The sequence below is a fragment of the Siphateles boraxobius genome, unplaced genomic scaffold (genome assembly GCF_051911475.1).
Source record: "Siphateles boraxobius isolate OS27281-9 unplaced genomic scaffold, OSU_SipBor_1 30, whole genome shotgun sequence".
Classification (NCBI taxonomy): Eukaryota; Metazoa; Chordata; class Actinopteri; order Cypriniformes; family Leuciscidae; genus Siphateles; species Siphateles boraxobius.
The window spans coordinates 14,426,937-14,447,350 of record NW_027508920.1 but is presented as its reverse complement, the minus strand read 5'-3'; the positions used below and the strand labels follow the sequence as shown (position 1 = coordinate 14,447,350).

At 37.6% G+C, this 20,414-nt stretch overlaps 1 protein-coding gene across 2 annotated transcripts in view; it reads right to left on the bottom strand.

Moving 5' to 3' along the window:
• The window catches only part of veph1 (ventricular zone expressed PH domain-containing 1), a 208,789-nt gene that overhangs the window by 107,577 nt on the left and 80,798 nt on the right, over positions 1-20,414 (bottom strand). For both annotated transcript variants that reach the window (XR_013210475.1, XM_077248327.1), the window contains exons 5-6: positions 14,373-14,536; positions 10,794-11,003 (exon numbers count right to left, since the gene is read on the bottom strand). Coding sequence is in view for 1 of the 2 variants with exons in the window: in XM_077248327.1 (XP_077104442.1) it covers positions 10,794-11,003; positions 14,373-14,536 (374 nt within the window). In the remaining variant the exon portion in view is untranslated. The remainder of the gene's footprint in view (positions 1-10,793; positions 11,004-14,372; positions 14,537-20,414) is intronic.

Here is a 20,414-nt window from a genome sequence, read left to right as displayed (position 1 = left end):
ACGACCAGGGCGGAGCAGATTGCACAGACAACCCAGGCGAAGCAGGTCGTGCAGATGACCAGGGCGGAACAAGCTGTTCGGGCGATCCTAGTGAAGAAACCCTCTCGGACGGCCCAAGAACAGTCTCTGGATCGGCAGACATAGCATGAACAGTCTCTCTGTCAGCAGATATGACAGGAACAGTCTCTAGATAGGCAGCCGTGACCTGAACAGTCTCTGTATCAGCAGATGTGACCGTAACAGTCTCTGGATCATCAGACGTGACCTGAACAGTCTCTGGATCATCAGACGTGACGAGGACATGCTCTGAATCATCAGAAGTGACCTGAACAGTCTCTGGATCATCAGACGTGAAGGTAACATTCTCTGAATCATCAGACGTGACGGGAACAGTCTCTGGATCATCAGACGTGACCTGAACAGTCTCTGGATCATCAGACGTGACCTGAACTCTCTTCTTCCTCCGCTTTCGTGAGCGGGTAGTCTCTACCAGCTGCTCTACAACCCCTGAGGTCTTAGCAGGAAGAGTAAAGCCCTCTGGAACCCTTGAAGAAGGATCATCCAGGACCACAGGGGTTGGGACCGCCGAAGTCAAAACCTCCAGGACCACCGGGGTTTTCTTCCTCCTGCGATGATCAGTACAAGACGGTACAGGCAACCCCACCTCTGGGAATGCAATGGCTGGCCACTCTGGAAGTTTCCTCTCGGGATCCAGAGCATTGATGAAACCCCAGAAGTCGAACTCCTTCAGTACCCCCATCTCCACTACACTGAGTGGTTCGTCAAGTGCAAAATTAAACAGGTCCTTGAGGGCCATCTTCCCCAGGGTCAGTCCCTCAGCCGCTGAGCTGAATCTTAAGGCAAAGTCTCGGATCTTCATACCCTCCTGATGGAGAGAAACCAACGCGTTGAATTTCATAACCCGTTCGTATTGAGGGCAGGTAATCGAAGGGCCTGGTGACTGGTATGCCGTTTTCCGCTGAGTCCTCATTCTAGGCTGGTTCGTTCTGTCACGTGATAATCAGGAGACATAAACGAGGACTCAATTGCAGGAAAACAAAAGGTAAGATTTTAATTAACAAGCTAAACAAAATACAAAGTACAAACAAAACTCCCACGTGGGGGGAAAAACCAGAACAATACTAACAAGGCAAAAACACTAGGAACAAGAAACAGAAACTTAGACAAACGAACCAGCACCGGACTGAAAACACAAAGGAGGCTATAAAGGAAACACACACAGGAGGGTAACGAGACAACAGGTGAGGAATGTTAATTACTAAACAGATAACGAGAAGGGAGGAGCTAACAATTAGACAAAGCACATGGCACAGGAATAATCAGGAGCCATGTGCTCACATGAAACTAGACTAAGATAAACACGAGACAGACAGTAAATGTCACCACACAGAACTAGTAAGAAAAAGCAGAACCATGACAAATTCTGACTGACGAAAATCAGTGTATGTAAACCAAAGACTTTAGATGTACAAAGATGGTGCACTCATATTACTATGAATGGGGGAAAGTACAACGAGCAATATGGTGGAATAAGTCCCGCCTTCTAAGTAAAAGAGCCAATCACCAATTGATAAAGTTATTGCGTCACTGCAGCTGGCGTTAGAAGCTCTCTTTGCTATAGAAAGAGTCAGTGTTCTGAAACGTGTGCATAAGACTGCGCATGAGCATTGGCTGCTCCAGCCTGAATGCAATTTTTTGTCATGAGTTGAGCATTTATAAACAAAATTAGTTGGACAGTTGTTGTAAGATTTCATTGGTGATTTCAAATATGAAATTGAATTGCAAACTCCAGCTTTGGAGAATTTGAAATAGCTGCCGAGAGGCGTTTCAATAATGACTTGCCTAAAAAGGACTTTGATGTAAACATACCTAGTTTTGTTTTAAAACAGTAGGAAACAATGCATGCCTAAGGAGGGCAGGGTGAGTGATGGAGGGCGAGGAGATCTTCCTCAGCACTGTTCTGTAATTTACAGACTAAGGCTTTTAGATTGTGAATTACAGAGACTGATTTGTTCCTCTGTTTGACTCAGTTAAGAGTCAGCTGAAAACTAAACTGAACTAATTAGAACAACAACCTGGGGCAGGAGATTGAAGGGGCAGGAGAAATTCTGTTTTACCATGCATCTCAAAAAGATTGTTTTAATGTATATAGTCATAATTTATGCCATCCTTATGTCATTACAAACTTGTAATACTTCCTTTCTTCTATTGAAATATGATGTATAATATCCACAGTGCTTTTTTTGGTTGCACTTTATTTTACAGTATGTGTACTTAAATGTACTTACAGTGTACTTACAGTGAATCTACCTTAGGAAAAACTGGGTTATTTAAGGTAACTACAGGGGTTAAGGTTAGGTTTAGGAGTTAGGTTAGGTACCTAGTTATTACCCATTTATTGTAATTACTGTAATAAGTAAACTGTTTATTTTACAGGACTGTAAAATAAAGTGCTACCCTTTTTATATAATGACAATAAAAAGGGACTGGGGCTGTCGAGCTCCAAAACGGACGTGGTGTTACAGTACTTATAATTACTCATAGTGTCTATTACGGGTGTAACGGTTCAAATTACTTCCAGTGCGGTTTGAATTACGGTTTTAATTTTACTGTATTGGTACGGTTCGGTATGTGCTATGTTCAGGGAAAAAAGGACTACTGTCAAATAAAAATAAAGAAAATAAGAACAAATATTCGAACTACAAGCAACAGCACAAATAAATACAATAGAGAAAAGATACAAATAAAATAAACAGTGCTTGTTAGGTTTTTCAGGTAAGCCTAGCATTAGTTTTAAGTACAGAAATTTAATAAAGTAATCAAATGTAAAATAAAATACATATTCGAGCATATGCCACTCACATTAAACAAAGTTTGAAAAGATTGTCATTTGTCCACGTTTTTTTTTATCATTCAATTCAATTCAATTCAAATTTATTTGTATAGCGCTTTTCACAATACATATTGTTTCAAAGCAGCTTTACAGAAAGAGCATTTCAGTACATAGAGTACATAGAAAAGTACACAAAAGTACATAGAAAAAAAATACAGTTAGTTAATCATAGTTCATCATCGCTGTTGTAAAATTGGGAAGCCAGAATGTGTATCCATCGACAGAAACATACATTAACGGAACTCTGTCTGTCTGTTTTACGTGTTATTTTCAACAAATCATATTATATATACGTTGTCAGATTTGAGATTAACCGTGGAGCAAGTGCATGCTGAACAATAGGTGGTAAAAGGTACGGTTAGAATTTTTTTTTTTTACCAAGAACCGTTACACCCCAGTGTCTTTTTGTTTTGTTTGAAAACACCTTTATAAGATGTTCTGTAACATTAAATCTGCTTTCCAGTTTGAATAGCTTCTAGGAAAAATACCAAACAATTATCCAACAAACTGTTTTTGGAAGCTGCAGTAACACGTTACAATACACACTTGGTGACTATGCCTGAGTCATGTTCAATCTGTGTCAATCTACTTGTTCTTGAGTCATTAGAAGGTAAACAGATGTTAAAAATATCAGAGTTGGGCAAAACGTGCAAAGCCAAGTCAAAGCTGACAATTGTGCCATTTATTGGCACTGGCAAAACCATGCACTTTTCAGAAACATTCATTTGATGCCCCACACTGTGGTTTGCACACGGACTAGCAGCCCAGTTTCATCATTCAGACTGGGGTAAACATCTCTCAATTCTAGGAAAGTTCCCAAAAGAATTATGCTGAGAGCATGAACAAGAGCCAAGCTTGCAAGTTGGACCATATACAGAACCAAGAGAATGACACACACACCATTGTAACAAAGTTGCCAATTATTCCTTCACAATTTACCTGTAATATAAGACACATACCATTCATGGAATAAGAGTGCTGTCCATACCCAACTCATTTTGGTTACACTTTATTTTTTAAGGTGTCATTATTACAGTGTAATTATACATTTAAGTACTGAGTAATATTTATTAACTACATGTACTTACATAAGGGTTAGGGTAGGATTAGGGTTTGGTTGAGGGTTAGTTGCATCTAATTATGCCTAATTTACAGTTATTATTACTATAGTAAATACATGTATCGTATAACAAGGACATATTAAAATAAAGAGTTACCCTTAATTACAACCCCGTTTCTGCATTTTCACAGCATGTTGGGAAGACAAATAAATACTTTAAATTTGAAGTTTAAATTTAGTTTCTTGATATGTAGATAAATATATTTCAGCATTCTTCAATGTTAATTATTCAGTCATGTTACCAGAATTCTTTTTTCTCTAATTTAAAATAAACAACCAAATTTCAGCTTCCCAGCTTTCTTATATTATATTTATCATATATATTATTTATTGTATTACTGTCACCACTAGGCTTCTTTGGACTTTCTGTTTGTTTTGATTTGCCACGTGTGTTCCCCGTCTGAGTTTCCCGCCACCAATCTGTATCCATGGACACTGATCACCTCGCTCACAGCTGCCTGTCATTTTGTTATCATCATCACTGTGTATTTAAGTTCCTGTCTGTCTTCAGTTCGATGTCCGGTATTGATTGTGTTATACACGCTGTCTCACCCGTTTGCCTGTTCCTGAGTTTGCTATATCAAAGAAAGTGTTATTGCTACTTTCATCTCCGTCATCCTTCCTACGAGCCGTGACAATTCTGTTTATTATATTTTTATATTTACATATTACATCTGGACTTGTACTTTAAGTGCAATTTTTTGTACTTTTTCATAATTCACCCTACAAAATATGCATCATGATTTTTTAATATGGTTTACATCATTACAATTAATCAATACTTTGAAAAGTAAACAGCTAAACCTGTCGCTAAAGTTTGTTTAGGATTTTATTATGTGTTGCCACAAAAAACAACACATGCATTTTGTAGCCGCAGGGCCAATCCTTACATGTTTTCTGTTATTCATGTGGGTTAAAAAAAACGTGTCACACATCACCAAAAGGAAATGATAATGAGAGCCAGGAGGAAATCTGATTAATTTAATCCTTTAAAAAAAAGATTTGGTTGGGACATTTTGTAAAATGCAATAAAATCAAGAATCTGTGATTTGTTCATTCTATTTAACCTTTTATTAGCTGACAAAAATACAAAGAAAAGTTTTCCAATGTTTTCACTGACCAACATAATTGTATTTTGTAAATATGAACAAATTTTGATTTTGATGGCTGCAACACACCCCAAAAAAGTTGGGACAGAGACATGTTTACCACTGTGTCACATCACCTTTCCTTTTAATTACACTTTTTAATCATTTGGGAGTTGATGATACTAATTGTTGGAGTTTTGCTAGTGGAATATTTGCCCAATCTTGTCTGATACAAGACAGCCGCTCAACAGTCTGTGGTCATCGTTGCCTGATTCTCCTTTTCATGATGAGTCATAAATTTTCCATAAGAGACATATCTGGACTGCAGTAAACAGGCAGGCACATCTCTTCTATGGTGCAGAGTGTCTAGAAACCACTCAGTTTTAGCATGTGCAGAATGAGGCCGGGCATTGTGTTGCTTCTCAGGAAAGATGTCATCTTGATGGCAGTTTATGTCTCTGTACAATCCAAATATATGCCTCCATGTCAATGGTACCTTCACAATAATGCAAGTTACCCATACTGTTTGCAATGCTGCACCTCAATACCAGGACAGATGTTTGCTTTTGCACCTGTCGCTGGTGAAAGTCTGGTTGGTCCCTTTCGTCTTTGGGACTGTGAGCTCGATGTCCATTTTCTCCCAAAAACAAGATGAAACATGGACTCATCTGACCACAGTACACATTTCCACTGTCTTCTAGACCATCTGAGTTGAGCTCAGGCCCAGAGAACTCGCCGGCATCTCCACATAGATTTGATGTAAAGATTTCTCCTTGCGTAACAGAGATTCAAGTGGCATTTATTGATGCAGAGTCAGACTGTGTTCAGTGAAAACGGTTTTCCCAAATTACTCCTGAGCACATGTGGCTGTATTTAACGGATAAGCATGATGGTATCTTGTGCAATGCCATCTGAGGGCTCAAAGGTCACACACATTCAACAGAGGTCTGCTGCCTTACCCAACACAGACTGAGATTTCTCTGGATTCCCTGAATATTGTGACAATATTATGTATGGAAGATGATGAAAGACATAAATGCTTTGCAATCTTGCATTGAGAAATGTGATTTTTTAATTGTTTGACAATTCTCTCAAGATATTTGGCACAAAGTGATGAGCCATGACCCATCTTTGCTTAAAAAGACTGAGAAGCACTTTTACACCAAACATGATACCCTCAACTACTACCAATTCACCTGCTCATTGTGGACTGTTTCAAAAGAGTTGGATAATCTAATTTGGATAATCTTTACACTTTTATTTGGTCTCTGTCCCAACTTTTTTGGGGTGTATTGCAGCCATCAAAATCAAAATGTGTTCATATTTACAAAATACAATTATGTTGGTCAGTGAAAACATTGGAAAACATTTCTTTGTACTTTTGTCAGTTGATAAAAGGTTAAATAGAATGAACAAATCACAGATTCTTGATTTTAATGCATTTTACAAAATGTCCCAACTTTTTCTGATTTGGGGTTGTAAAAAAAAACAAATAAAGTACATAATGCCCCTTACAATAAGTACGGTATCTATACATGATACAGTGCTGGTATCAGAAGGCAACATAACAATGGCCACCACCATATTAATATACCATGGGTTTCGGGTTAAGGTGAATCTTAAAAAAAAAAAAAAAAAAAAAAAAAAAAAAAAAAAGCAATGTTTGGCTCACATTTTACCTTTCATAAAAATTTCATATTAAATGAAGCATATTTTAGAATGATTAAATTTATTTTAGTATTGTGACACTGTAATTATTCCCCATTTCCAGGCAGCCCACAGTAATGTGCAAAAAAAAATCATTATCATTACTTGTATGTAAAGACATTTTTTTTTGTTTACAGGAGCAGGAACAATTTGAGAAATGCAGATTCACAGCATGTGGTGCTACGCAGGGGGAAAAGGAGCAATTTGGCCCGTCATAGGCAATCATCTGAGATTTGCCATCCAACAATGGTCTGATCTCCTCTATGGTGGTTGAGCATGTGTGTGTGCACGTGCTTTTGTTCTGTAGCTCATGTTTCAGTGATGATTTTCTAAAACCGTGGTAAACCTTTTTTTTGGCTATTTTTATGCTGTCTCCCCTAATTGCCTCTGCAAATATGAAAGGAAAAAAACTTTTTCAGCATTTAGTATTTTGGCACTTATCCATGTGACTGTTTAACAAGCCAACATTTTCACTCTTTCTGAACACAGGGAAGCCTGCCACATGAAGCCAGTTCAGCAAAACATTGGTCAATTCCTCAACAGACCTAACTAGAAAACTATAGACATGGATATAAATGCTGTGATGGGTATTTAGACGGGTACTAAACTGAGGTTTACGATTGGTTTTGGAAGTCTATTTCATACTTTCAGAGCTACAACATGGTTGTACAGAAGTAAAAGTGCCATATTTCCTTGATTGTTTTTGCTGCAAGGGCATTTGGGACCTCTGAGTAGGTCCACTCAGAAAGTAACTGGATCAAACCTCCTTCAGCTTGTGCCATTTCATCTGACTTCGCCCTGATCACAACTGGCCAGACCGTGATCCACCTCCAAAGCAAACACATTAGGCAACATTGAGAAACGGCCAAGTAAGCTGCAGGTATTGGTTTACCAAACTGATAGAGAATGAAAGAAAGAATGCTAGAGCGCTTCTCTCTGAACTAGCGATGAAGTGCTAAAATGTGTTTCCTTATCTCTCGGCACAGCAAGCAGGTTTGGAACTTCATCAAAAGGATGAGCTAAGCCAGGCCCGGTTCTACGTGGGTGCTTGAGCAAGAGCAAGAGCACCCTCAGTCGATACTGTAATACAATTATATTAACGAAACAGATTTGGAAAACGCTCCGGATGTATTTGTGTTTGTGCTCTGGAGAATGTCAAATGTTTCTATTTACAATGTGTTTTTGTACTGGAGAGCAATATAGCCAATCACGGACATGATCTTTTGAACACAATTGCCAATCAGAGGTGTTTAATTTAGTCAGAATCCACTCACCGGTCAAAACGCCAAAGTTTTGGTTCTCTCTAAGTTCTGCATGCTTGCGAATCCTCTCATTCACAAAGGGTTGACAGGATGTAAATAAGAGATTCATTGTGCAGTGTAGACAACTTCATTGATTATAACGGAACTTTGTGAGATTGCAGTGATTATAAAGGGAGCGGTCTTTGCAAGCTTTCTTTCAGTATTTGAATAAAAGTTTTGTTTTTCATGCTGCTAAAACAGGGGTGTCCAAACTCGGTCTTGGAGGGCCACTGTCTTGCAGAGTTTAGCTCCAACTTGACTCAACACACCTGCCTGGAAGATTCTAGTATGCCTAAAACCTTGATTAACTGGATCAGGTGTGTTTAATTGGGGTTGGAGCTGAACTCTGAAGGACAGTGCAGTGGCCCACCAAGAGTAGGAAGGGACCGACTAAGAGGACTGATGGCCAATTTCACACTGCAAAGTTTCGGAAGTGACATCCACGTATTAATGCTGGACTCACTCTCGAAATTGCAATGATTGACATCATGATAACCACAGCACAGGACAAAAATATGTCAAAATAGAGATTCATTAAGCTATGTAAATGCAGACTAATAGTTTAACAGAAAAATATACACATTTTCGTATATATTTTTTTTTATTCCAATTATTTGTAAAAGTAATGACTTGTAAATAATATTAAATGTCTCACTGTACATTGCTATTCTTGCTATGGTTGCTTACACATTACATCTGCACTTTACTAGAGCATCTTCACTAATTTCAGAAATACCCTGAGTGATTTAATTCTGGAATTGGACCTGAGCTAAGCTTAGTGATGCTGACACATCCAGAACTTTGTCAACACTTCCATTCTATTCAATTAACATGAAAGAGAGAATGCCACAAAAAAGTGAGCAGAACCATTAGTGACTAAATTACTGCTAAAAAAATACTGTAGTTGCTGAAAGAAGAACAAAAGCATAAGACAAAGTTGGGGGTTGGAGGAGTGTTGTAGAACTAAAGAAGATGAAGTATGTTTTACAGTTTTTGAAGAAAATGTGAGTTGGCAAAAATCACCAACACAATGCCAGGGTAGTGAAGGTGGTGATTTCAAGATGAACACTTACTGATTGAAGAAACTTGGGTTTACTTTTTTTCATATACACATTTTTTTGGCCATATAAATATCAACAACTGGACCAAATTGCTTTTTGCTCAGTTTGAGCCTCTGAATTAATGTGAGGTATTTTTTTCCTCCTTGAGAATGAACTCCATATTCTCACTATAAGCTACTACGTATATGAGCCATAAAAGGTTGATGTATTCAAATATTCCACACAAATACAACAACAAGGTTTTATTAATTACATTTATTGTGGAAAATGTGGAAATAAAGACAATTAGAGGGAGAGAAGAACAGACAGAAACAAATAGAGAAAGATAAAAGATAAAATAAGTCTAGTGAAAACGGGTGTCTGTACTAAAACAACGGACCAAAAAGAGCAAAGTCCATTTTCCGCTCTCCTGATTTCCCTAACATGATGGAATACCTCTAATAATGATACAAAACACGCTGGAACAAACAGTCCAGGGTGCAAATACACAAAGAAACCGGAGATCCACACATGCACATACACACACAGGCACGACCGATGAGTGATACAACTCACGTTCCTCATCCATCTTAACTCTTCATCGCCTAATACAATAACCATAATCCTGCCCAGATCTGCTCTAAAATCCCCCATAAAAAAAAACAGGAGAAAATGTGCTGCTTGGCTGTTTCAACTCCAAGAGAAATGTGAAGTGTCTAATGTCTAATAAAGATTTTAGCAGCAGTTTTAGCGTGCTGCAACTCCTCCCTGTTTCTACATTCATCCCTAAAGCAACAACATTAGAGACATCAAAGCACCACTTCTATAACATTCACTGCCTTCAACAATAAATCTCACAGTAATTACCATTTTATTATGTGAGATGAAAAAGTCCTACCAGTGGTATGTGATATGCAACAGTGCATTTTAAAGGTAAGATAAAGAGAATATAAGAAGTTATTAGTACAAAGGCTTAAAGATAACGTGTACAGGCATATGCTTCTTGATTGTTATTCATAAAGACTTGTTGCTTGATTCTGAATGTGCTATTTTTGGTGATGGCCTATGTAACTATGCACTAGACTTTTTTTTAAATCAGCACATTTTTAAAGGTGCATTCATTGGTTCGGAGCTAATTATCTGAATAGTGTTTATTAGTTTTTTATAAATAGTGTTTTAATTATATATGGTGCATGCACTCATCTCAATGTATTTCACCATGCTGACATATCAGAGGGAATCCTCACACTCATTGGCCTTTGTAGATTTTACTAGTAGCATAGTGTTGTTCAATGATGCGAAGATTGAAAATTATACAATTACATTTAATTATTGTGCTTTACCAGCAGAGACAATGGGAGAAGCAATATCTTTAGGGCCGAAAGAAGCAGGTAAAACAAGAATAAATGTTGTTACGGTATTCACAAGGTGATTAAAACAATAAATAAATTCAAATAAATACGTACAAATCCAACTATATGAATCCAACTAAATATATAAACAATAACATTAGATTAAAATAATTAACATTGGTAAACGTTTTCCACAATATTAAATGGGTCTTTATTCATAGCATTCTGACATAAGAACAAGCTTTTAATGCATGAACACATAAATACCCACCTCACTAGTCAGACCCACTGTCCCATGGATCTTAGCGATGTGTCCCAATAACCAAGGGTTCTTCTGACCTACATTTCTCAGTGTAGACAGATGGGGAGTGAGAGAAGCAGGGCTTGCCTGAGCCACGTTAACCAACACACCCAGGGCAGTGTCACTGAGATCATTGTCACTGAGGTAACCAATCAACGATGGTACCAAAGATGACAAAACCTGAGGAGACAAAGAGACAAGATTATTCAGAAGGGTTAAAGCGTAAGACCTGTTTTATATTGCACAAAAGGCGTGCAGCATGACAACGGGCCGAGGAAATAGGACGGAAGGAGAAGCATTAGGTGGAAAAGTTTGTTCTCTGCTGTTCTTGGAAGCACACAGGGACAAGCTATCTGGATCCTTCACAGTGGGGATGTAAAAAAAAAATGTAAAAACACCACAAACACACTCATTTGGTCCTGAACTGTTCTTTCATCAGAGGTCCCTTATGGTTCTAATCGTGCTGCTTAAAGAACCACTGCACTCTGGTTGGTTGAGTTCAGTGCCGCCCACCCATTAACCAGAGTCCCTGGTTCCTACAGTATATGAGCTTGTGGAAAAGAAATTGATGGAGATAGTAACAGAGAGAAAAAAAATGTAGAGCAGAAGGAAACTCATAATCATCCTCCCACTATGGGGAGTTTTTCTAGATTTATTAATGTCTGTTACAACAAAGCAGTGATGACCTTCAAAAAGTGACTCACAAAAGAAATACAGATCATCAGTAAAGTCTTGTCTGTTTGGTTGACATCTTGTATCATGTCTTACAAACTGTAGTGATGACCAGAGGCATATGAGTCACATGATTCATATGAGCTCTTTTCTCCAGCATGAAATTGATCTAACGATACCATTTTAGCAAGGATTTGCTTAATCCTCTCATTGTTCTTTGGGAAACCTTTGAACTGGCAGTGGTGGAGAGGAGATAAGGAGGATCTGGTGGGGCAGGGAGGACAGCAGACAGGACGTCCTGTGAGAAGCAGGATTCCCAGCCTCTGCCAGGATGTAAAAACCACTGACTAATCTTAATTAATCCCATTTGCTTCCAAATCTCTACATAAACTACCAGCAGTGGCCAAAAGTTTTGTATTGTTAACACGACGGATGCACGTTCTCATCTTATATTAAATTAGTGCTGCTGTCAGATAACGGGTTGGGTGTTCTGTTAAGTACTGCAGGTACGGGGCAGGGGAGGGTTTACCAAACAGGACCCTTGCAGGACTCTGGTGGTGGGAAAGAAAGGGCCTGGGGAAACACCTCTTTGAAATGATTTTTATTATTGATCCACCTGTTTGTTTGTTTTTTATCCATCAATCCATCAATTTAAACAGAAAAGCTGTTATACATTTCTATGCTAGTCTATGCTGGTAAGTACTTGTTTCAGCTGGCAGACTTGTATAGTCATGATAAAGTGAATATATAGGATATATACTACTGGATATACAGTATTGTGACATTCATCTGAGTGTAATGGATTATTAACAAAGAAAAATGTAGGATGGAGACTTGGTTCTATGAATCTGTTGTTGATTAGATTTGGATGGCAGATGAACATGAGCTTGCAAGGCCAGGGTTAAGGAAGACTAAATGATTGGTTATGACATTTTGATTAAACATTACAAGGTCAAAAACTTATATTTGTCTACAAAATATTAATATTGTCTTCAGTAAGCAGATAGGACATCTTTGAATCAAACTGCACCCCTTCCTGAGAATGAGTCACATGCATAAATGTAGACACACTAGACTGAATTCATGTTTTTCATAATATCAACAACCTTTTGAATTAAAGGCTAAAGCTTTTCCCCCAAGTGAACAGTAATTGCTCTAGCCTTTATCAGCATTTCATTATTCATGCTTAGCCTCATTATTGTACAGAAAAAAGTTTCTTGGCACAAAGTTTAATGAACTGTTTTAGGGTTAGTAACAATAAATATAATTTGATGCTTCGTAAGGCTGTAACCATGTACTTCAAATTAGTGATAAAAGTTTATCAATCATCCATTGAAAATCCCATTTTTGTTGACCATTAATCTTAAAGGGATAGTTCATCCAAAAATGAAAATTCTCTGTCAGTATTGACTCGCCCTCATGTTGTTCCAACCCCTTAAGACCTTCGTTCATCTTCGGAACACGAATTAAGATATTTTTGATGAAATCTGAGAGCTGGATCACAATTCCATACTAGTCCATAGTCCATCTTCAGGGATCGAACTTGCCGGCCTCAAAAAGTTATTAAAGACATCGTTAAAATAGTCCAAGTGACTACAGTGGCTCAATCTTAAGTTATCAAACGACGAGAACACTTTTTGTTCGAAAAAAAAATTATGACTTTATTTCAACTATTCATGTCCTTCTCTCTGGGCCTCGAGTCAGGTTACTAGTTTAACAGCGTATGATCTGTTGTTGTAGGTCACACGCATCACACACATGACCAGCGTCGGCCAATAGTGAGCCTACGTGTGACGTAGCTCTACGCAATTACACTAGTTTAACTGACTAGAGGCCCAAAGAGAAGGAAATGAATAGTTGAAATAAAGTCGTTATTTATGTTTGTTTTTGCACACAAAAAGTATTCTCGTCGCTTGATAAACTTAATATTGAGAATATTTCAATCCCTCAAGAAGCCTATGGACTAGTATGGAGGAGTGATCCAGCTGTCAGATTTTATCAAAAATATCTTAATTCGCGTTCCGAAGATGAACGAAGGTCTTACGGGGTTGGAACAACATCAGGGGGAGTAAATACTGACAGAATTTTTCATTTTTGGGTGAACTATCCCTTTGATATTGGGTTGACCTAGACCTTTTTCCTCAGTGTCTATGATGGTTATGGCCCTGGACTCTGGACTTAGGAATGATAATATGAATCCTTTAAAGTACTGTAGAACCAGTTTCCATTGATTTCCCATTTCCAGTTTCTGTAAATTAACACAAATGGAAATGACAAAAGAATGACCATTACAAAATACTGTCTCATAGTCTTTTCTAATCTACTAAAGCACCCAATGTGTTAATATGGGTATTTTCACTGATGAGCTGATTGATATGCATGTGCTAGTTACCCAATGCAAAATTAACATCTCATGACTACTGCATTCTTTACTTCTGACTCCGCACATCTGCTATTTGCCAGACGTAAAAAATCAAATGACTTGTTCTGTTTCTGCCAAAAGTGTGGTTTCCCCTTTTCTTTTCTTGTAAAATGTGTCTTGACTGTAAAATGTGACTTCACTGAGAGTTGTGGGGGGCCAGCGGGTTATGACGTGTTTTCTTATATTTCACCATCAGTTTGGCGGCCGCTATGGTATCGGCAGAGGCATCAACCATCAAATTGTTTTATAGTGTTTGACATTGTGCTGCAGCTGTCTGCTTTAAAAATTACTTGCTAAATAACTCAGTCTGTACTCATTTGTGTACCCACCTCTCCAGTCCCTTGGTGACCTTTACATTCTTTTTTCTGTTACTCAGAATAACTCACCTTTACCGGAATTCATCCCCAAATACCACTTTCATTCTTTCACTCACTCATCCACCTCTCCTCACTCACCAGGGGGTGAAGGTCAGAAACCATCTGCAGTAGTCTGAGCAGGTGGTGTCTGCCAGCCTGGTCCAGCTGGGACATCATCGCCGTCAGCTCACGGATGTGTTGATGGATTGGCTCTGGTTGTCGTGAATATACGGATGGCAGCACCCTCAACAGCATGGCATTACCTATTCAAACCAACAATCAATCAATACAGCACACTTCCCTTATGCAAATTACCATGGTAGCCATAATCTATGCCAAAATGCCATAAATGGCACTTACAAAAAAATTCACAAAAAACAACAACAACAAAAAACAAGATGAATAGAACCTCCAACTAAGGAACAAATAGGATTGTTGTGGAAATGTGCATGACATTTCTCATGCAAAATGAGTGAGGGTGGATTCATTATCTGAGCCCTTTTCTTGAAGCACTATTGGAGCGTTTTCACAGACTGCGATGGCACGTTTCCACAGTTAACATCATAAATCTAACCATGTTTTTCTCTCTGAGTATTTTTTATTGAAGTTTTGGCATTGTAATGAATCACTCATTAACATGCCAATGTAATCAATCTCTTGATATTTTTCAATGTTAATGTATTTGTTCTTGGCAGACTAGATCTACTACGCATTCTGCTGCTGCTGCAGACCAAGTATGGACTTGCTACTTCCATTAGACAGACAGACACGTTGCTGTGAGCATGTAAGATTTTCTGCTGCAGCATGAACAGACAAACAGATATAGGCAGGTGGAGCTGGGGGAGGTGGAGAGTTTCAGAAGAACTAACACTAGCTTACAGCAAACACTGAATCAGACTATTTAAATGTTGAGCAAGCAATTGGCTGCAGAATCAATAGAGGTCAATCAGCTTGCCAAGTGGTAATGGCATGATTGCTTGTAGACTGCATATAAAGTAAGTAATAGCTTGAACCATCTAGAGTTTCATGACTGAACTAGATATTTGATGCTGTTGCATGGGTGTTTCTAATACTATGGGTGGGAGAGACGGCAAATTTGACTACTTTCTTTCTTTTGTAATCAATCTCTTAAAGCAGCACCAAGTAACTTTTCCTCTGCGGTCGCCCTACAGGTTGGAAGCGGAATTGTCCATTACCGCTGTCGTAAATAATTTAGTCTACCGCAGCCTACTGTCGCACGCGCACACATATGCTCTCTGTTTATCCAGCACCGGCTTTGGAATCAACAATGGCCACAGACAAGGTAGAGTACGATGCATGATTTTATGAAAGTATGATGTATTGAGACATCACAAACGAGCTATTGTAGCAATTGTAACGCTTGCCATGAAGCAAGTCAAATTAGTAGTTTTCTTATGTCTCATTAGAACTACAGAAACGCGACTCCATCTGGCAATCTTACATAGCGTGCATTTCACCATGTCACGACTTGATGAACCACTGAAACGATTTTGGAAACATTATTTTAAGGTAAAAAATATTACTTAGTGCTGCTTTAATATTTTTTCCTCTTTTGTAAAGTCATAGAAACACTATCTTGGATTATTTTCTTTTGCAGTTGGAGCAAATGTGAACACAAAATTGTTTCCGTTCACTACTATATAAGTTTAGCCAACTAATATAACCTTGCTTCTGTTAACCCCCTGAAATGTGAAACGGTTGCATTAAAGCTCATCTTCATCTGATAAAAAATCCATAACTTCCTAACGGTGAATGTTAGCAAAAGAAAAATTTTGGTTTGTAGTTTAAGCACAGCAAGGTTAACTTGGTTAACTATGAAATACATGTGGGAACAGGAAGTGAAAAGACATAATGATGCTAGATCATGGAGTGGAGAGGTGAATGAATGGCACCAGGACCACCAAAATCACAGCAGAAAGTTTCAAACACCAGTTAGTAACCTCGGACAGTTATGATAAATGTGTGACACATTTCACCACTACAGTCAGTAAGTACTAAAAATTCAATTTGAAAAACAAATAAGATTTATGTGCAGTGGAATTATTAAGTAAAACTAAATGTGAAACTTTTTCTCTTCCTTTATTATATAGCACAGTAGACAGGAAGCAAAGTGGGAGAGAGAGGGGGACAGGATAGGGAAATCGAATGAGCTGGAACTAACTCGGGTCACCTGAAGCACAGCTGTTCTACATGTCGGAGCATTGGCCACAAGGATATCGCTTTGACTTATCTGTTTTTGTGGAAGAAAAAAAAGTTTTAAGTTTTAAGCAAAGATTATGTAACATTATTTTGTGTGAATATGTACGTTCAAGCGCAAGAAAACGTGAAAGAGAACTTCTCAAACAGCGAGAACATGAGTCTTCTTGCACTTAATTGTGCAATATTTCAATTTTTCAATAGGCAAAGCTTGCAAATGATAAACACATGCAAATTATAAACTTTTGTGACGATGCAGCACTGGCCCACCAGCACTCGGGCAGTTGACAGTTAGATTTTATCTAGCCTGAAATATTCCTTTAAATCTTGGTTGACCAGATCAAAGAGTATAGAAGTAACAAGAGGCGAAACTCCGCTGCAGTTTTGGTAACAATCGCTAGATGGCGCTGCTGTCGCGCTGACGCCATTTTGGACTGAACCAACGGTTTTACCGTTAGCACAACTGTACAGCATTATGTCTGGAAATAATTGGAAACAAAGAAAACAGTGTTCTGCCATCAACTGCAACAACTACCAGTGTCCAACCAATCAACTAGCATTTCATAGATTCCCCAAAGATCCAGAGAGGTACAGTAGAAAAGGTTTTTATTAACGTTAAAGTGAGCAGCGTACGTACGTCTCCATACGTAAATAGCGGCATGGAGGTGTACAACAGTGAGTGCAGGGAAGTTGTGTGTGACAAGGAAAAGTGCAAAAACACTCTTGTTTACATGGTGAAACTATTCAATAGAGTCAGAATCCATCATATATTACGGACCCAAAATCGACAACTCTCACAGACCAAACAGAAGCGCTACAGAAAAGTTTTAAAGCTAAGTCATCTGTACATTAACTCTCTCTTTCTGTATCAAATGTAACATGTTGTACAAAGTTTTTATCAGTCAAGATGAATTAAATTACAATAAAACTAAAGACCAAAACATATAAAGTTAGAACAGCTAATATACTTACCTTTGCCATTTTATTTGTAGTAACGTATATGTGTGCACTTTACTTGCACAATGTTTGATTTGTTGTGTGTAAGTTAATACAGGCAGAAATGATGTGATCTACTTACCATCACCAATTTTATTACTGTTCATTTTGTGACGATCTTCAATTACTATTAAATGTTCTTTCTTGACTAATGTGTTGTCCCTTTCACCTAACTCATTGTTCATTGTGTTTTGGCTTTTTCAATGAATTTGTTAATCATTTCATGAGGAACATAGGCTGTTGTTACTGGTGTTGTAAAATTGTGCTGTGTATGAAAACGGGAGTTATCCCCAAAAGTTATTCGGGTAAATAAATAGCCTATTTGACAGCGTCATGCTCTATGACGAAATTGTTTAATTATAAACCGATCCATAAGCATTATTTTGTTGTACATTATTCAACACGCCGTTTTAGTTTAGGCTATAGAGATATTAAAAACTAGAAACTACTATTTAGTTCCATTAACCGCTTTTGTAATTGGAACCGTTATCGTTCAATTCTACGACAGCTGTGTTGCGTTCAGTCCAAAATGGCGGAGTTGCTACTCTGCGCATGGGCACGTTTGTTGCAATGGAACGTTCTATTGAGTTTCGCCTCTTGGTACTTCTATACTCTTTGACCAGATTTCTCATGGTAGAATACAGGATGGGATGGACATGCACCCCCTACCCACACACACACTGAAAGTATCTATTACAACTTCGCTTGACAAAAAAAATTCACTGAAACTATGTGTAAACTCAGATAAGCAGCATCCACTAGGATTGGACAATATGACCAAAAATTTGTTTCATATGAGAAACTTTATTTCATGATAACAATGTACATCATACAGTTATTTTACATGTAAAAAAGAACAAGGAAGCAAATTACAAAAAATAGAACAAATACGATAGAAATACAGATTAAATAAACAATGTTTTTCAGGTAGAGTAGGTTTATTTAATATGAATACATTTATTTAACACCTTTCATTGTTTGATTAACATTAATGACACAGAGAGGTATTTTAGGCTGCTGTCACTTTAAGACCAAATGTCACTAAGGCACAAAGAGGACTAAATTAGAGATTGCGCGCTGTCTGAAAGAGCGCTTCAGGTGTGTGTCATTCAGCGCGATACGACATTGAGTTCTTTTCTCACAACTTACTGTGCATAATAATTGTTAAACTCATTTTGAAAATCTTCTTTAAATTCTTTACATCCTCACGTCTGACTTGATCTCCTCTACGCTCTCTGATACTGATACTCGCTTTTATGATCACCAAGCAAAGACAATTTAGGAAAGAAGAGAAATGGGACAAAACACTAAAAATGGAGCTGAAATACGGGAATGTCCCGGGGAAAAGGAGATGTCTGATCACCCTATTTAAATCAGATGGACTCAGAGCATTAACACATTTTATTCAGTACAACAAATAATAAAGTGCATTCCATGTACAATAAATTACAAAAATGTATTTCAAGGGAATGATAAATATCCAGGTGTTCGTTTTAATATTTCCTTCCTGCTCAGCCCACTTTGGGTGTAGGTGTGAGATTGTCAAGCAATATACTGCACAATTAAAATCTAGTTAAGAGGACCTCATTGTCTGAGCTTTGCCGTCAATTATGGTGTAGGTGCTACTGGAATTTCATCATCAGCACTTTTCATTCCAAGGTGGCAGATTGACGGTATTAGCCAAGGCTGACTGACCTTCCACTGTGTTCCCTTTGGACAACGAGACCAGTCATTCACATTTGTACTGTCCCGTCACCCTGGTTTGAGTTCACATTCAGATACGCCTCTGTAATTTTTGCAATGAGTAATATACATCCTCAGTACCACCCCCAGAAGTTACTCAGTACAAACAGAATAATAGATAAGTAATATTTGAATAAGTAAAGCACATTATTCAGTAATAAGATAAAATAAGAGAACATGGGCATGAAGGAATTTTTTTTTTTTTTTTTTGGTTTATCATGTTATCACCGATACTTGAAGAAAACAATCCTATCAACTTTTGGATCAGATTTTGAAGTTAGGTTTCTGAACAGTGGATCCTAATCAGCAAATCCTAATCCAGAACCGGATTCAAGGCTTGTTTTGGACTGGAGAAAAGGAGTTGTGACTATGTAAAGGAGTGGAATTAAATCACATTTACAGCAATTTTACCCTAGTGAAAAATAAATATACCAAAATGTATTTGAAATATATTTATTTTAAGCTAAGTATGCTACAAATACATTTACATATGTATGTACTTAATATAAATAACCTGCAATTGTACTTTTAGTATACTAAATTGGTATACTTGAAGTCTGCTAAATTGCTTATTTGTACTAAATGCACTTTAGTTATCTGGAAGTAATGCTGAACTTCAACTAAATATATACTTATAGTATATTTGATTGTGCCAAAGTGGAACTATTGAAAGTATAATTTAGGTAAACTTTAAATATCTTGCATTTAAAGACTGATATTATACAGAGATTATACTATCCTTAAAGAAGTACTCCAAATAAAGTTGAATTATAATATTTATATCAGTAAGTCTCAAGCGATATGTCAGTAGATATGTTAATGGATTTATAGTATACTTAGTATGAAATATATGTACTTTAAATACATTTTGGTGTAGTTTTGAATCACTGGTCGCCAGGTCACTGTTGCTAGTATGCTGATGCTGGCTGCCCTGACATCATTGGTGCTCTGCAGAACTGACACTAGCTTTTGAAAATATGATCAAAAATGAAAAGCACGTTAGGTAAAGGTTTTGTCTCACAGGAGATGGATCGTATGCTCAACTATCTTCACTTTTGGTAGTCGCAACTTCATGTCTCAGTTGTAACTTTTTTCAACTTTGCCATAAATTGACCACTCTCATTGAAAATGAAAAATTGATGGAAAACCTGAAAATGAAAGTTACTACTAAATTAGGGACTGAGA